The 12,359-nt window shown below is 39.2% G+C and overlaps 1 protein-coding gene and 1 non-coding gene across 4 annotated transcripts in view; both read left to right on the top strand.

Annotated features, from left to right (window-relative positions):
• The window catches only part of UBAP2 (ubiquitin associated protein 2), an 86,344-nt gene that overhangs the window by 48,189 nt on the left and 25,796 nt on the right, over positions 1-12,359 (top strand). For all 3 annotated transcript variants that reach the window (XM_024753822.1, XM_024753824.1, XM_024753823.1), the window contains exons 9-11: positions 3,665-3,717; positions 6,759-6,826; positions 8,836-9,025. In XM_024753822.1, coding sequence (XP_024609590.1) covers positions 3,665-3,717; positions 6,759-6,826; positions 8,836-9,025 — 311 coding nt within the window. The remainder of the gene's footprint in view (positions 1-3,664; positions 3,718-6,758; positions 6,827-8,835; positions 9,026-12,359) is intronic.
• Positions 9,146-9,226, top strand: LOC112405486 (small nucleolar RNA SNORD121A). The gene has a single exon (XR_003004341.1). It is a non-coding gene; the product is annotated as a small nucleolar RNA SNORD121A (small nucleolar RNA).

Below are 12,359 nucleotides of genomic sequence, written 5' to 3'. Positions count from 1 at the left end.
TTTTTTTTTTTTTTAATATTTAGGGCTTCCCTGGTGGCACAGTGGTTGGGAGTCCGCCTGTCGATGCGGGGGACGCGGGTTGGTGCCCCCGTCCGGGAAGATCCCACATGCTGCGGAGCGGCTGGGCCTGCTTGTCCGGGGCCTGTGCTCCGCGGCGGGAGGGGCCCCAACAGTGAGAGGCTCGCGTACTGCAAAAAAAAAAAAAAAATTTATTCATTCGTTTATTTATTTGGCTGCACCAGGTCTTAGTTGCGGCATTCGGACTCTTAGCTGAGGCATGAGGGATCTAGTTCTCTGACCAGGAATCAAACCTGGGCCTCCTGCATTGGGAGCGCAGAGTCTAACCACTGAACCACCAGGGAAGTCCCGAATATCCCTTCTTAAATATCTGTTCAGATATTTTCCAGCCTTCAAGGTTTTTGCTGTGATTCATCTTCCCCATAAAGTTTCTCTTAGCATTTTAGCTTTCCATAACTTTTTCATCCTGTAAATTTCCAGTGTATTAATCAGATTCATGTAATTTATATATCATTCAGTAATATACTACCCTGATCACTCCCTAAATTTTTACTTGTCTTTTCAGTGAGATATGACTTTGATACCTAGCATCATGCTTTCTTTACATGTAGGCTTTTAACCCAGGATTAGTTGGTTGATGATGAAAGCTTCCTAAGGAAAATTCATCATAAATTGTTTCCTGTTATAATCTTAGTTGCTTTGAAGGTGAAAGTTTTATGAATGACTTTTGAGGCTTTTTCTATTTCTTGACTAGAGTGTTCCTAAATCTGCTTAGAATGAGCCTCAGCTTTTTATAGAATTTGTAGTCTTTAGAGTAGTGTCTCCTATGATGAATTTGACAGCATGAACACAGGGTAAGTTGGATGGAGGTGGCACCAAGACCACTATGTACCGGCCATCTTTGAAATTAGTCCACTTGTAAACTTTTAAAACTATGCGTGTACTTAGACAAAAGTCTGGAAGGAAATATAGTAAAAGGTTGGAGATTATGTATAAGTACTTAAGAAAGGCACTAGTTAGTACTTAAGAAAGGAAGGTGATATTGAATTATAGGTGGATGGCTTGTGTTGGATTCATTTAGCTTTGCGTACAGTGTGCTAAGAGGCCTGTGCAGGGGTCTGGAGATCCAGGTTCCAGTACTGATTTCTGACTGGGACTAATTGAACCTTGTGTTTCTTCACTTAAACTATTACGTTTTTCTGCTTTCGTTTATGAAAATATTTTAATTCATAGAGATGTTTTGGGGGCACATAAGTTGATAGTTGTTTTGTGACATTTCTGGAGAAATTATGGAAACCATTTAAAGATATGATAAATTAGCCAAAACAAAGGATCAGATTGTCAGTTCAGATATTGAAACCTGGGACTTCCCTGCTAGAACAGTGGTTAAGAATCCGCCTGCCAATGCAGGGGACACGGGTTCGAGCCCTGGTCCGGGAAGATCCCACATGCTGCGGAGCAACTAAGCCTGTGCGCCACAACTACTGAGCTGGCACTCTAGAGTCTGCGAGCCACAACTACTGAGCCTGTGTGCCACAACTACTGAAACCCGTGCGCCTAGAGCCCGTGCTCCGCAGCAAGAGAAGCCCCCGCAATGAGAAGCCCATGCACTGCAATGAAGAGTAGCCCCCGCTCGCCACAACTAGAGAAAGCCCACGCACAGTAATGAAGACCAAATGCAGCCAAAAGTAAATAAATAAATTTATTTTTAAAAATATTGAAACCTTGGGCTTCCCTGGTGGCGCAGTGGTTGGGAGTCCGCCTGCCGATGCAGGGGACGCGGGTTCGTGCCCCGGTCCGGGAGGATCCCGCGTGCCGCGGAGAGGCTGGGCCCGTGGGCCATGGCCGCTGAGCCTGTGTGTCCGGAGCCTGTGCTCTGTGGCGGGAGGGGCCACGGCAGTGAGAGGCCCGCGTACCAAAAAGAAAAAAAATATATATATATATATAGAAGCCTTTATCTATCAAGCTTTACTGTTATTTCAAGGATACATGCATTTGAGAGGGACAGAAAAGCAGGGAGTTCTTCCCTGCAATGCATATGCCCTGTGATCCACAGTATAGGTGAAGTCTCTAAGTGGTGTGTGTAGGTTTCTCACACAATAGAGAATGTTTTTAGGTTTGAAACATCTCCGTTTTATAATCACAGAGTAGCATATCTGGGGTGGTATTTTACAAGGAGCCATGCTCCATAAATCCATAGATTCTACTTTCATTTGCCATGATCAATCTCAAATTAGGGACATCCTATTGAAAGCATTCCATAGAAAAGGACTGTTCTTAGGTGACACCATCAGTTTAGTTATTAGGTTATTGACATGATTCCAAGGAAGTTAGATCTGTTCATCTGCCTTTTTCCTTCAGGGGTATGCCCTTCCTTTTCCCACACACAAACCTCATTGTAAGTCAGATGCTCAACTTATTTCTTCCCATTGAAGGAACTGAAAACATTCACAGTCCCAATTCATGATGGTGGTTATAGTTAGTATCTTGGTGTGCTTCCTTTTAAAAGCATTTTATTTGGGTATGTGTTTGCACGTATGCTTTAAAATAATGGGAGGGCTTCCCTGGTGGCGCAGTGGTTGAGAGTCTGCCTGCCGATGCAGGGGACGCGGGTTCGTGCCCCGGTCTGGGAAGATCACACATGCCGCGGAGCAGCTGGGCCCGTGAGCCATGGCCGCTGAGCCTGTGCATCCGGAGCCTGTGCAGTAAGAGGCCCGCGTACCGCAAAAAAATACAAAAATAAAATAAAATAAAATAAAATAATGGGAATATACTTATACAGAATCGCTAAGCACTAGTGTCAGCATATCTGAACTCATATGCTTTTCTTTAAAGCATTTAATTGTTTTATATATAAATGATTGTTCTGTAAGAACTGTTTGAGCACATTTTCTGTACCTGCTTATCAGGAGTTAATAGCCACAGACTTTATATGAATAGGACTGATGTTTAGCTTTGCTGGAGACCTATTAGGAAACCATACAGTGGAACTAATATAAAAAGCATACTTCTCGGGTCTTTCCTGATGGCACGGTGGTTAAGAATCTGCTCTGAGCCTGTGCTCTAGAGCCCATGAGCCACAACTACTGAGCCCAGGCGCTCTAGGGCCCATATGCTGCAACTACAGAGCCCGCGTGCTCCACAACAAGAGAGCCCACTGCAATGAGAAGAGTAGCCCCTGCTCACCACAACAAAGCCTGCGCACAGCAACGAAGACCCAATACAGCCAAGAAAAAAAGAAAAGCATACTTCTCTAAATTTGACAATCCACCTGAAATGAGGGCCCAAAGCAGAGCTGCCTTATACTGAATTGTGTTCTCTTTTAAATAATATATATCATAAGGAGCTCCTTGTTAAACATATTTGTTTGTGCTGTGCCATACTTTCTTTCTTAAGGCAGAATTGCTTGGATATCATCCAAAAGCAATCTGAGACATTGCTTTTGAGTTTTTGTGGATAGTACTTAACCAACTTGCATTTGAAAACATGACTGATTTTCTTGAGATAGATTAAGAGCCTCATATTTCTTGGATTGTAAACTATATTGCTAATGGTATATGTGATATATCTTGTGCCGTACACAATAGAGAGCCACTTGGAATCAGACATTATTTGACTTTGTGGTGTAAACTGTGATTGTCAACAGGGGCCTGGAAGAATTCTGTGGACGAGTGGACAACGGAAGACTGGACTGAAGATGTAAGTGTTTACACTTACAATCACAGACTTCTGTGATTACCATGTTTTTTTTAGCAGATGCTTCTCAGAAGGAAGTTGGTGTTTTCAGGTTTTTGCGAAACTTGGTTTTAAAGCAACCGTTTAAAGATGACCAGGTGTTGGGGCTTCCCTGGCGGTCCAGTGGTTAAGACTCTGTGCCTCCAATGCAGGGGGCACAGGTTCAATCCCTGGTCAGGGAACTAAGATCCCACATGCCACGTGGTGTGGCCCGAAAAAAAAAAGACCAGGTGTTAAGTAGGAGTGACATCATTTTTTTCTCTATCTTTGTTTTATTTGGCCTGATAACTAGCTGATACTATTATCCTGGCCTGTGAATGATACTTACTCTTTATAACCTTTTTATTAAAGGAGACAGTCTATGTTTGGGGTTTATAGTTGAAATTAACCTGAATAAATCATTCTGGTTCTAGGCCCAACCAATTCCCTTTTCAACTAGATGGCTCTTTTTGTATTCATTTACTCCACAGACCTTTTTGAATATACTGTACTAGCTTCTGGGTAGTGTTGGTCTCTCGGTTCTATGTTCAGCATAAGATATCTTAACTATTTTTCTGTTTCACTCTTAAGGCCCAGAACAAAAGTTATGTACATGTTAGAGAGTTACAGCTGACATTGGAAGGGAGAGAATAAAGGGTTTACAAGTATTGACCTTCACAATTGCATAAAGTGATCCAGACTTTGAGATTTTATTTTTCTTTTTGAGATTATTCCCCCTCTCCCCATTTTGTACTCACAAACATTTTTTAAAAAGAAACAAAAGTGCACTTGTGCTTTCTTTCTTTTTAGCACTATTTTATCTGACTTGTTAGGGAATGAGCTGGGTAGGGCATGAAAAAGAAAGATGCTCATTTGATTGGAATTTGGGAAATTTAGGGGTTTTTATTTTCTTCTACTGCATACTAACCATAAGTCCTTGGGGTATGATGTCAGCGGGCTCTCTGTTACCTGTAATCTGAGGAGACTGAGCTAGATGGGTGGCTATTAGAATCAGTGGAGGGATGGTACCAGCGATGATAGGAAGTGAGAGTGAGCAGCCTGTGGACACCATACCTTATTTCAAACAGAGCTGTCCTACTTTTAAATGTTTTGTGTTACTAGAATTTTTGCTAAGAGTTTGTTGGGAGAAAAAAAGGCTTCCAGAGCTAAAAGCTTTAGATCTCCTTGCCTGTTGTCTGGGTCAGTAGGCAGGTTAGAAAGTCAACAGGCTGTCAGAGGGCAGATGACCCGTATTCAGATTCTAGCTGGGTTGACCTGTTGACCTCAGATGAGGCATCTTTCCTTTCTGAGCCTCCTATTTTTCATCCCCAAAATGAATATCATAATAACTGTCATGCCTAACTGATGGGATTTTTCTGTGCTTCAGATGAGGTCTTATGATGTAAATCTGCTAACAAGTAGTTCAAATGTACACACATATAGACAGTAATATTCTGCTGTATAGACCATATTGAATCACAATATAATTACTGAAAAGAATTACAGTAGGGAATTTGGGCATCTTCTTTTCTCAGGAAATATCAAAATTACTTCAAAGTTTTCTGACATATACAAAGTAATGGTGATTGAAAGGTGAGTAATTTAAAACGCAAATCCTAAATTCCTTCTAGAGCTTAGGAGAAGAAAACTGCAATTTTCTGTACTCTACCAGGTTAGATAGGATTTCAGTGATAAATGTAGTTCTCATTTTCCTTGAACTTAATATTTTCAAGGCTTTAAATCTACTCTATTGTTACTTTTAATAGAATTACTCCTTAATTGCTTCTCTCTTTGTCTTAATTTAATTTGTAAGATTCTTTAAGGCAAAAATGGATTCCTTAGAATTCTTAAGATACTACCTTGGATTAGGGTGCAGCATAGCATAAGCCTTTCTTGTTGAAACAGTATAATCAGTTCAGCACTTTTGTTTTTATGGAGAATGAACATCTACTGTCTGCTCTGCCCCTGCCTTAATATCAGTGTCTTAGGAAGTCTGATTTTATGCTGGGTTTCAGAGTTCTGAGACATTTAGCATTGTTAAGAATTACAGCAGTCTTCGAATAGCATTTTCATTAATTTTTCACATTATGTCATTAGATCAACAAAATCGGCCTTTAAAAGCCCATGCCCCACTTTGGAAACATAAAAAGAGTCTGCCTTTCAACAATGTCAATTGAGGTTTCAAGAAATGTTATCCTGTGTGCCTTAAAAGCACCTTAAAACAATATGCATGAATCTCAACACAATTATATTGAGTCAAAAAAGTCAGACAAAAAAGACTGTATGTTTTAAAAAATTCCACTCAAAATTCTGGAAAATACAGCCTAATCTGTAGTGACAGAAAAAATACCAGTGGTTGCCTGGGGACGAAAGTGAGTGCTCGAGGAATTGATTACACAGGGACAGGAGCAAACTTTTAGGGTAATAGATACGTTCATTGTCTTGATTTGGTGATGGTCTCATGGAGTATACATATGACACAACTCATTCAGTTATTCGGTTTGAATATTCACAGTTATTGTATGTGTTATACCTCAATAAAATTATTTTGATAAAAACAGTAAGGAAATCTATGACTAGTAAACCTATTACTAATAAACAAAATACTAAAACCATCTGTGTTTGGGGAAAGAGAACGTCAATTATTTTGCCTTTTCAAACTTTCCTACTCCTTTTTGGAGTTTATAGTAACATTAGTGGTGGTTTTTATTGGTGTTCTCATTTTATATAATGTGAAGTAGAATAGTGAAACTGGGACTTGAACTATGGCACAAGGGTCTGGCTTTACTACTTCACTTTCTTGTTTCGCTGATGTGGAATTCTTTTGTGAGATTATCAATCTAGATTTATCTTCACCATAAGAAAATTATGTGCCATAATCACTTGTATATTTCTTTTCCTTTGACCACCTTTTGGGTGAACTAGAATAAGAGTACCAGTGACTAAAAATTGTCAGGAATTTGATACATTTTGATTAAAATAAAGATGAAAATAAGATTAAAATATTTTTAATCCTTTCATAACAGCTTTCTGAAACAAAGGTCTTCACTTCCTCATCTGCTGCAGCAGAGCACCTTGTCACACCTGGGCAAAGGTAAACGCTTTCCCCCACCTTTTGTTTTTCAGTCAAAGCATAATTGAAATTTCTTGCCTCAGGAGAGTTGTTTTCTTCCTCAGATCTCTTTCTATTTTTACCCTTTTCTTGACTCTCTTTCTGTTTTTTCTCCTTTTTGTGTGAGACTTTTATTTTATCCCTAACTTACTTGGTGAGCTGACAGAGCCTCCATCATTTCCTAATTTGTTGTGATCAGTGATGAATTAAAATAGCGATTATGTTTGTGTTAGAATTTGTGACAGAGATAATGTTAAATCTATTTAATGGTTCTTTTTTTTACTTTTGTAAGCATACTGTTTTTGACAAATAAACTTAACAGAACTATCCTTTGGTTTCTTCATATAATACCATTTATTTAGATCTCAGGGTAGTACAAACTTCTCATTTTATATGGGTTCTACTAGTTTTAATCTACTGATTTCATGGATTACAGAAAAGGAAGGAGCTTTTGGGGTAATAGAAACGTTGTTAGAATGTGTGCAGAATTGAATTATTGAAAAGCATTTATTTGCATCCTAAAAACCTTTGATTATGGTTTCAAAATGCAGTGATCTAGAAGGATGAGAGACTTGATATATATGACATCTGAGCATTGAAGACAGTTTTGAGCCCAACATGCTCAATCTCTTGCTAAATGTGATGGTTATAAGACTTCATTATAGGGAAGTAAAAATGATCAAAGGTTATGTCTTGCAATATATTCTGTGAATTGCTCAGAATTTCTCCTTAAACGGATATAACTTCTGCATTGTATTTATTACTCAATGAATTTGATAGGATCGTTTTCATTTAAAAAATAAGAAATGGACCTTTTCAATGGTTATTTTTCAGAAGACAGTGCTGGACTGTTTTTCATGCATATGTCTTATCAATCTTTTGGAATCGAACTTGGTTCTGGTTTTTTTAGTAATGGAACTTTTAAGATGGGTCATATGTAATATAACCACCATGGATTTGTATCCCTAGAATTAGGCTGTCATAAGTTAGAACATTAACTTGGGGTCCAAAATACTAGATCCCATAACTTCAATCCGGTTATGGGAACATGAGAGTTGGTAGTGGATAAGGAGAGAAACTTCGGCCTAGGAACTTTGCTATACATCACAAGTGAGTTTTGAATTATTTGACCTTCCAGAATCTGCCTCACTGGCATGGTGAGAGTTTCCGTTAGGAGAACTGCCTGGGAACTGGCCTTTAAAAAGATTTAATGGAGCAAATTATCATGTTAGGTCATCCTGTGGAGAAATTAGTGGCTCATTCCCATGTCAAGTAGTATATTACTTGGAAGATCACTTCTTCCTCATGCTTTCAGGTTTTAAGACCATGATTCTCAAATTTGGATCTCTGTCTTTCTGGGGACATTATAAGAATCCTAGTTAACAGAGTATTTGTTAATACATTGTGCATTTTTTCCTAAATATTTAAGAGAGAAATTATATGAGATTTATATAAATGTAAATATATTATTGGATAGAATGCAGAACTTATAGGAATATTTATGATAAATGTCAGACTGCTTCAGTGGTCTAGTACGGCTTTGGTCCTCATTCCTCAAAAATATGGATTCACTCTCCTTTAGGGAAGTTTAAGAGAAACTGGTTTCAAGTGGTAAAGGGAGCCAAATATTCTAAAGGAAACAAGCCAAACTTGAGAGAACTGTTTAAGTGTACTCAGTTGCTCCAGGTTTTTAAATCATTTGTCATTGTGCCATTTCTGTGGAAACATCTTAATGCACCTTTTCGTTTCTCTTCTCTGCAAAGCCCTGTTTCACTCTCTGTGGCTTGGTATGCCTTTTTGGGGAGGAGGAGTGTGTGGCGGATGATTGATTCCCTGCTTTTGGCTCCCTTAAACTCCAGTTTCCAAGGGTTTTCATCACTGGGATTATTTTTAGCATGAACTTATTACTTAATATTGACTCCCTTCTCAAATTCATTTTTTTGGTGAGATTTGCCTGTGACTCATTCTTCATTTGTTTTTTGTCTGCTTAGTGTTGATCTGGTAGCCTTGCTCCAGAAGCCTGTTCCTCACAGTCAAGCCTCAGAAGTCAACTCCTTTGAAACTTCCCAACAGCAGGGCTTTGGCCAAGCCCTTGTCTTCACAAATTCTCAGCACAACAGTCAGATGGCACAAGGGACTGGCAGCTCCACTGCTGTCAATCCCTATCCACCTCAGAGTCTGGTAACTCACTTTTATTTCAGTATGGGATTTTAAGGAATGTACCCATGAGCAAATGTATTCTAGAATGACACATGCCTTATGGTTATTTTTTACATATAAAAGTTTCTACACTAGATCTCAGTCCAGAAAACAATGATGTTATAATTTCCAAGCACATATCTGATGATGCCATGTGGAATTCAACTACTGAGTTTTCTGGATGAAGATAAAAATACTTCTTTATGATTCATTGAATTATGAATTAGTTTAGTTATAATCATTTAGTTAGGCATCCTTCTTACTAATGATTTTTTTTTCTTGGATTTTGTTTCAAAGTCTGTCTCTGTACTTAAGATGTTAAATTTTCATTTGTTTTCCAGTTTACTTAAATGCTAATGTTTGTGAGTATTGGCTTGCTAATATGCAGGAACAGTTTTTTCTAGGTCTGCCTAGGTTCTTATCTTTTTTTCATTTTTATTTGTTATTCCAAAAAAATATGTAGTAGAGGCCCTTAAAAATTTAAATGCGTTTTCAATGGAACAGTGTCATCTGTTGCTGCATATATGACTCTGGCTCCCATAAGAATTAAACTCCCATCAGAAAGAAGTTCAGGAACCTTTAGTGAAGCATATGAAGATAGGTGATGGGAATAAAAGAGCATAGAACGTGAAAGAATGTAGCTGCAGAATGGTGAACTCAAGTCCCTATCCAAGTGTGGGCAGTTCTGAGTTGGCAGAGGGGAGGTTGGAAGGACTATAAACACAGATCCACAGCTTTCCCTAGTGACAATTACTTTGGTTCATTCTTTGCTGTGTCCTACCTGAAATCTACAGTTGAAATGGAATTTCTTATGAATACGATATATGATAATCACCCTCTCCCACTTGACTCAAAATCCTTTGCTGTTCCCTAAAAAATTGGAGAATTGAATATGTAAACTTTTCATTGCTGTCTTCTACTCTACATAGTCATGTCATGTCAAGTATAACTGGCTTGGGAACTTGACATTTTTAGTGCCATTGTTGATAGTGTTTGAGAGGGTATCAGTGCTTGAAGTCGGACAGGCCCAAGGCAGGGTGCTGTCTCTGTTTTGAGAGGGCCCAGTAATACCCCTGAGTTTGATTGAACCATCCAATTTCTTTCCTCCATCTGCCACTGGTATACTGATGTGATGTCCTTGCTGACTTGCTGGAATCATAGTCAGGCCACTGAGAGCGTAGATAAGACGTGAGTTGAGTTTTTGATTTTCTTTCTGTTTTTTACAGCATCCCCTAGGTATGTTGCTTTTTGTTGTGGACAACATCTTGAGAAACTGGAGTAAGAATTGTTTGTTTAGCATATTAGAGCAGTGGTTCTCAACCCTACTGTATTTTTTTTTAAAAAAAAAATATTTATTTGGCTACATTGGGTCTGAGCTGCGGCACACGGGATCTTCATTGCAGCATGCAGCATCTTTCATTGCAGTGCACGGGCTTTTCTCTAGTTGTGACGTGTGGGCTCTAGAGCGCGCAGGCTTAGTTGCCCCACAGCATGTGGGATCTTAGTTCCGCAACCAGGAATTAAGTGTCCCCTGCATTGGAAGGCGAATTCTTATACCACTGGACTACCAGGGAAGTTCCAACCCTACTATACTTTTATAATCATTGGAAAACTTTAGTTAATAGCAACATTAATAATGATAATAATAATAAAATTATACCAGATTCTACACAAGACCAGTCAGAATCTTTGGGCTTGGGCACTTGTGTGTGCTTATGTATATGTGAGTGCATGTGCGCAAGTGTACCAACAGACACATTTGTAAACTGCCCCCATTGATCGAAATGCGTAGGTGGAATTAAAGTCCTGTGCTAAGCGTTACTGAAAGCAAGGTGCTAGTCATTGATGCAGTGATGTCATCGTGTTGTGAAACACACAGCAAGTGCGTTAAGATTAAATGCTGAAACAGGATAGCGATTAGGTAAGAAAACAGAGAAAGAATAGAAGCATCATCCAAGAAGCCTTTATTGAGCAAGTAGGCTTGAGCTGGGTTTTGGCGGATTTATAGCAACATAAGAGTAGTGTAGCGGGCAGCATGAGCACAGAATCAGGAGTAGCAATAGGTAATGTTAGCACAGCTTTCTAATAGAAGCAGATTCTGTGTTTGATGTGCAATAATTGCCGACAGCCTAGTTTTGGAGAATTTGGATATCTTTAGAACAACTGGGATAGATAGTCCATGCCTTTGGGAATTGATAGCAGAAATAATTCTGCTCTCTAGATCTGACCTCTTGATGAAATGCAAATCATTTCTATTTTTAACCTTTAAGATGGTTATGGAAAGGGTTTTTAAAAAAATTTTTTTAATGTTTGCTTGTTTACTTATTTATTTATTGACCACACTACACGGCATGTGGGATCTTAGTTCCCCAACCAGGGATCAAACCTGTGCCCCCCTGTAGTGGAAGCATAGAATCTTAACCACTGGAATGCCAGGGAAGTCCCTGCAAAGTTATTTTTGACAAAGGACTTAACCTTTCCAGAAACTGAATGATCGTGATAAGTAAAAATGCAGTTGATCTGCAACTGTATGTTGTCTAGTCATAGGCTTTCATTCACATTGGGAGCGTATTTGGTGTAGTTAGTCATCTAAACACCTTGAAATAAACACAGCAGTGTCTAGGGAATCTGCTCAATACACAAATACCACCTATGTAATTCATATCTGATTTTAGAATACAAACGTTTAAGTAAGTACTGTGACCTGCGTCTGATCTTGCCGGGTGACCCGATGGCTGATCTCTCTGTGACTAAACCTATTAAAAACATTAAAAAGTTAAAGACTGTATTTTGTTTTTCAGGCTTGTCTCTGTCATTTTATTCATGGTATTTCTCTTTACTTAAAAAAAAAGTAGTATTGTGTTTGTGAACTTGTGACATCACTTTTTAAATAAAAATCAGTTTCTTAAAGTCTAGGGCAAATATTCCCCTTCCCTCTAACCTCTTTTTAAAAATTATTTATTTATTTATTTTTGGCTGCGTTGGGTCTTCGTTGCTGCGCACGGGCTTTCTCTAGTTGCCGTGAGCGGGGGCTACTCTTCGTTGCAATGCACGGGCTTTTCTTGTTGTGGAGCATGGGCTCTAGGTACGCGGGCTTCAGTAGTTGTGGCACGTGGGCTCAGTAGTTGTGGCTCACAGGCTTAGTTGTTCCACGGTGTGTGGGATCTTCCCGGACCAGGGATCGAACGCGTGTCCCCTGCATTGGCAGGTGGATTCTTAACCACTGCACCACCAGGGAAGCCCCCCTCTAACCTCTTATATCAGAATCAGGAAGGACTGTTGGATTTATGTAGTCAGATCTTGTAATGTTTTCATG

This window comes from Neophocaena asiaeorientalis, unplaced genomic scaffold, assembly GCF_003031525.2.
Source record: "Neophocaena asiaeorientalis asiaeorientalis breed wild unplaced genomic scaffold, Neophocaena_asiaeorientalis_V1.1 scaffold220, whole genome shotgun sequence".
In the NCBI taxonomy this organism is placed as follows: Eukaryota; Metazoa; Chordata; class Mammalia; order Artiodactyla; family Phocoenidae; genus Neophocaena; species Neophocaena asiaeorientalis.
Note: the sequence above shows the minus strand (reverse complement) of the source record. Positions and strands in the feature narration are given on the sequence as shown.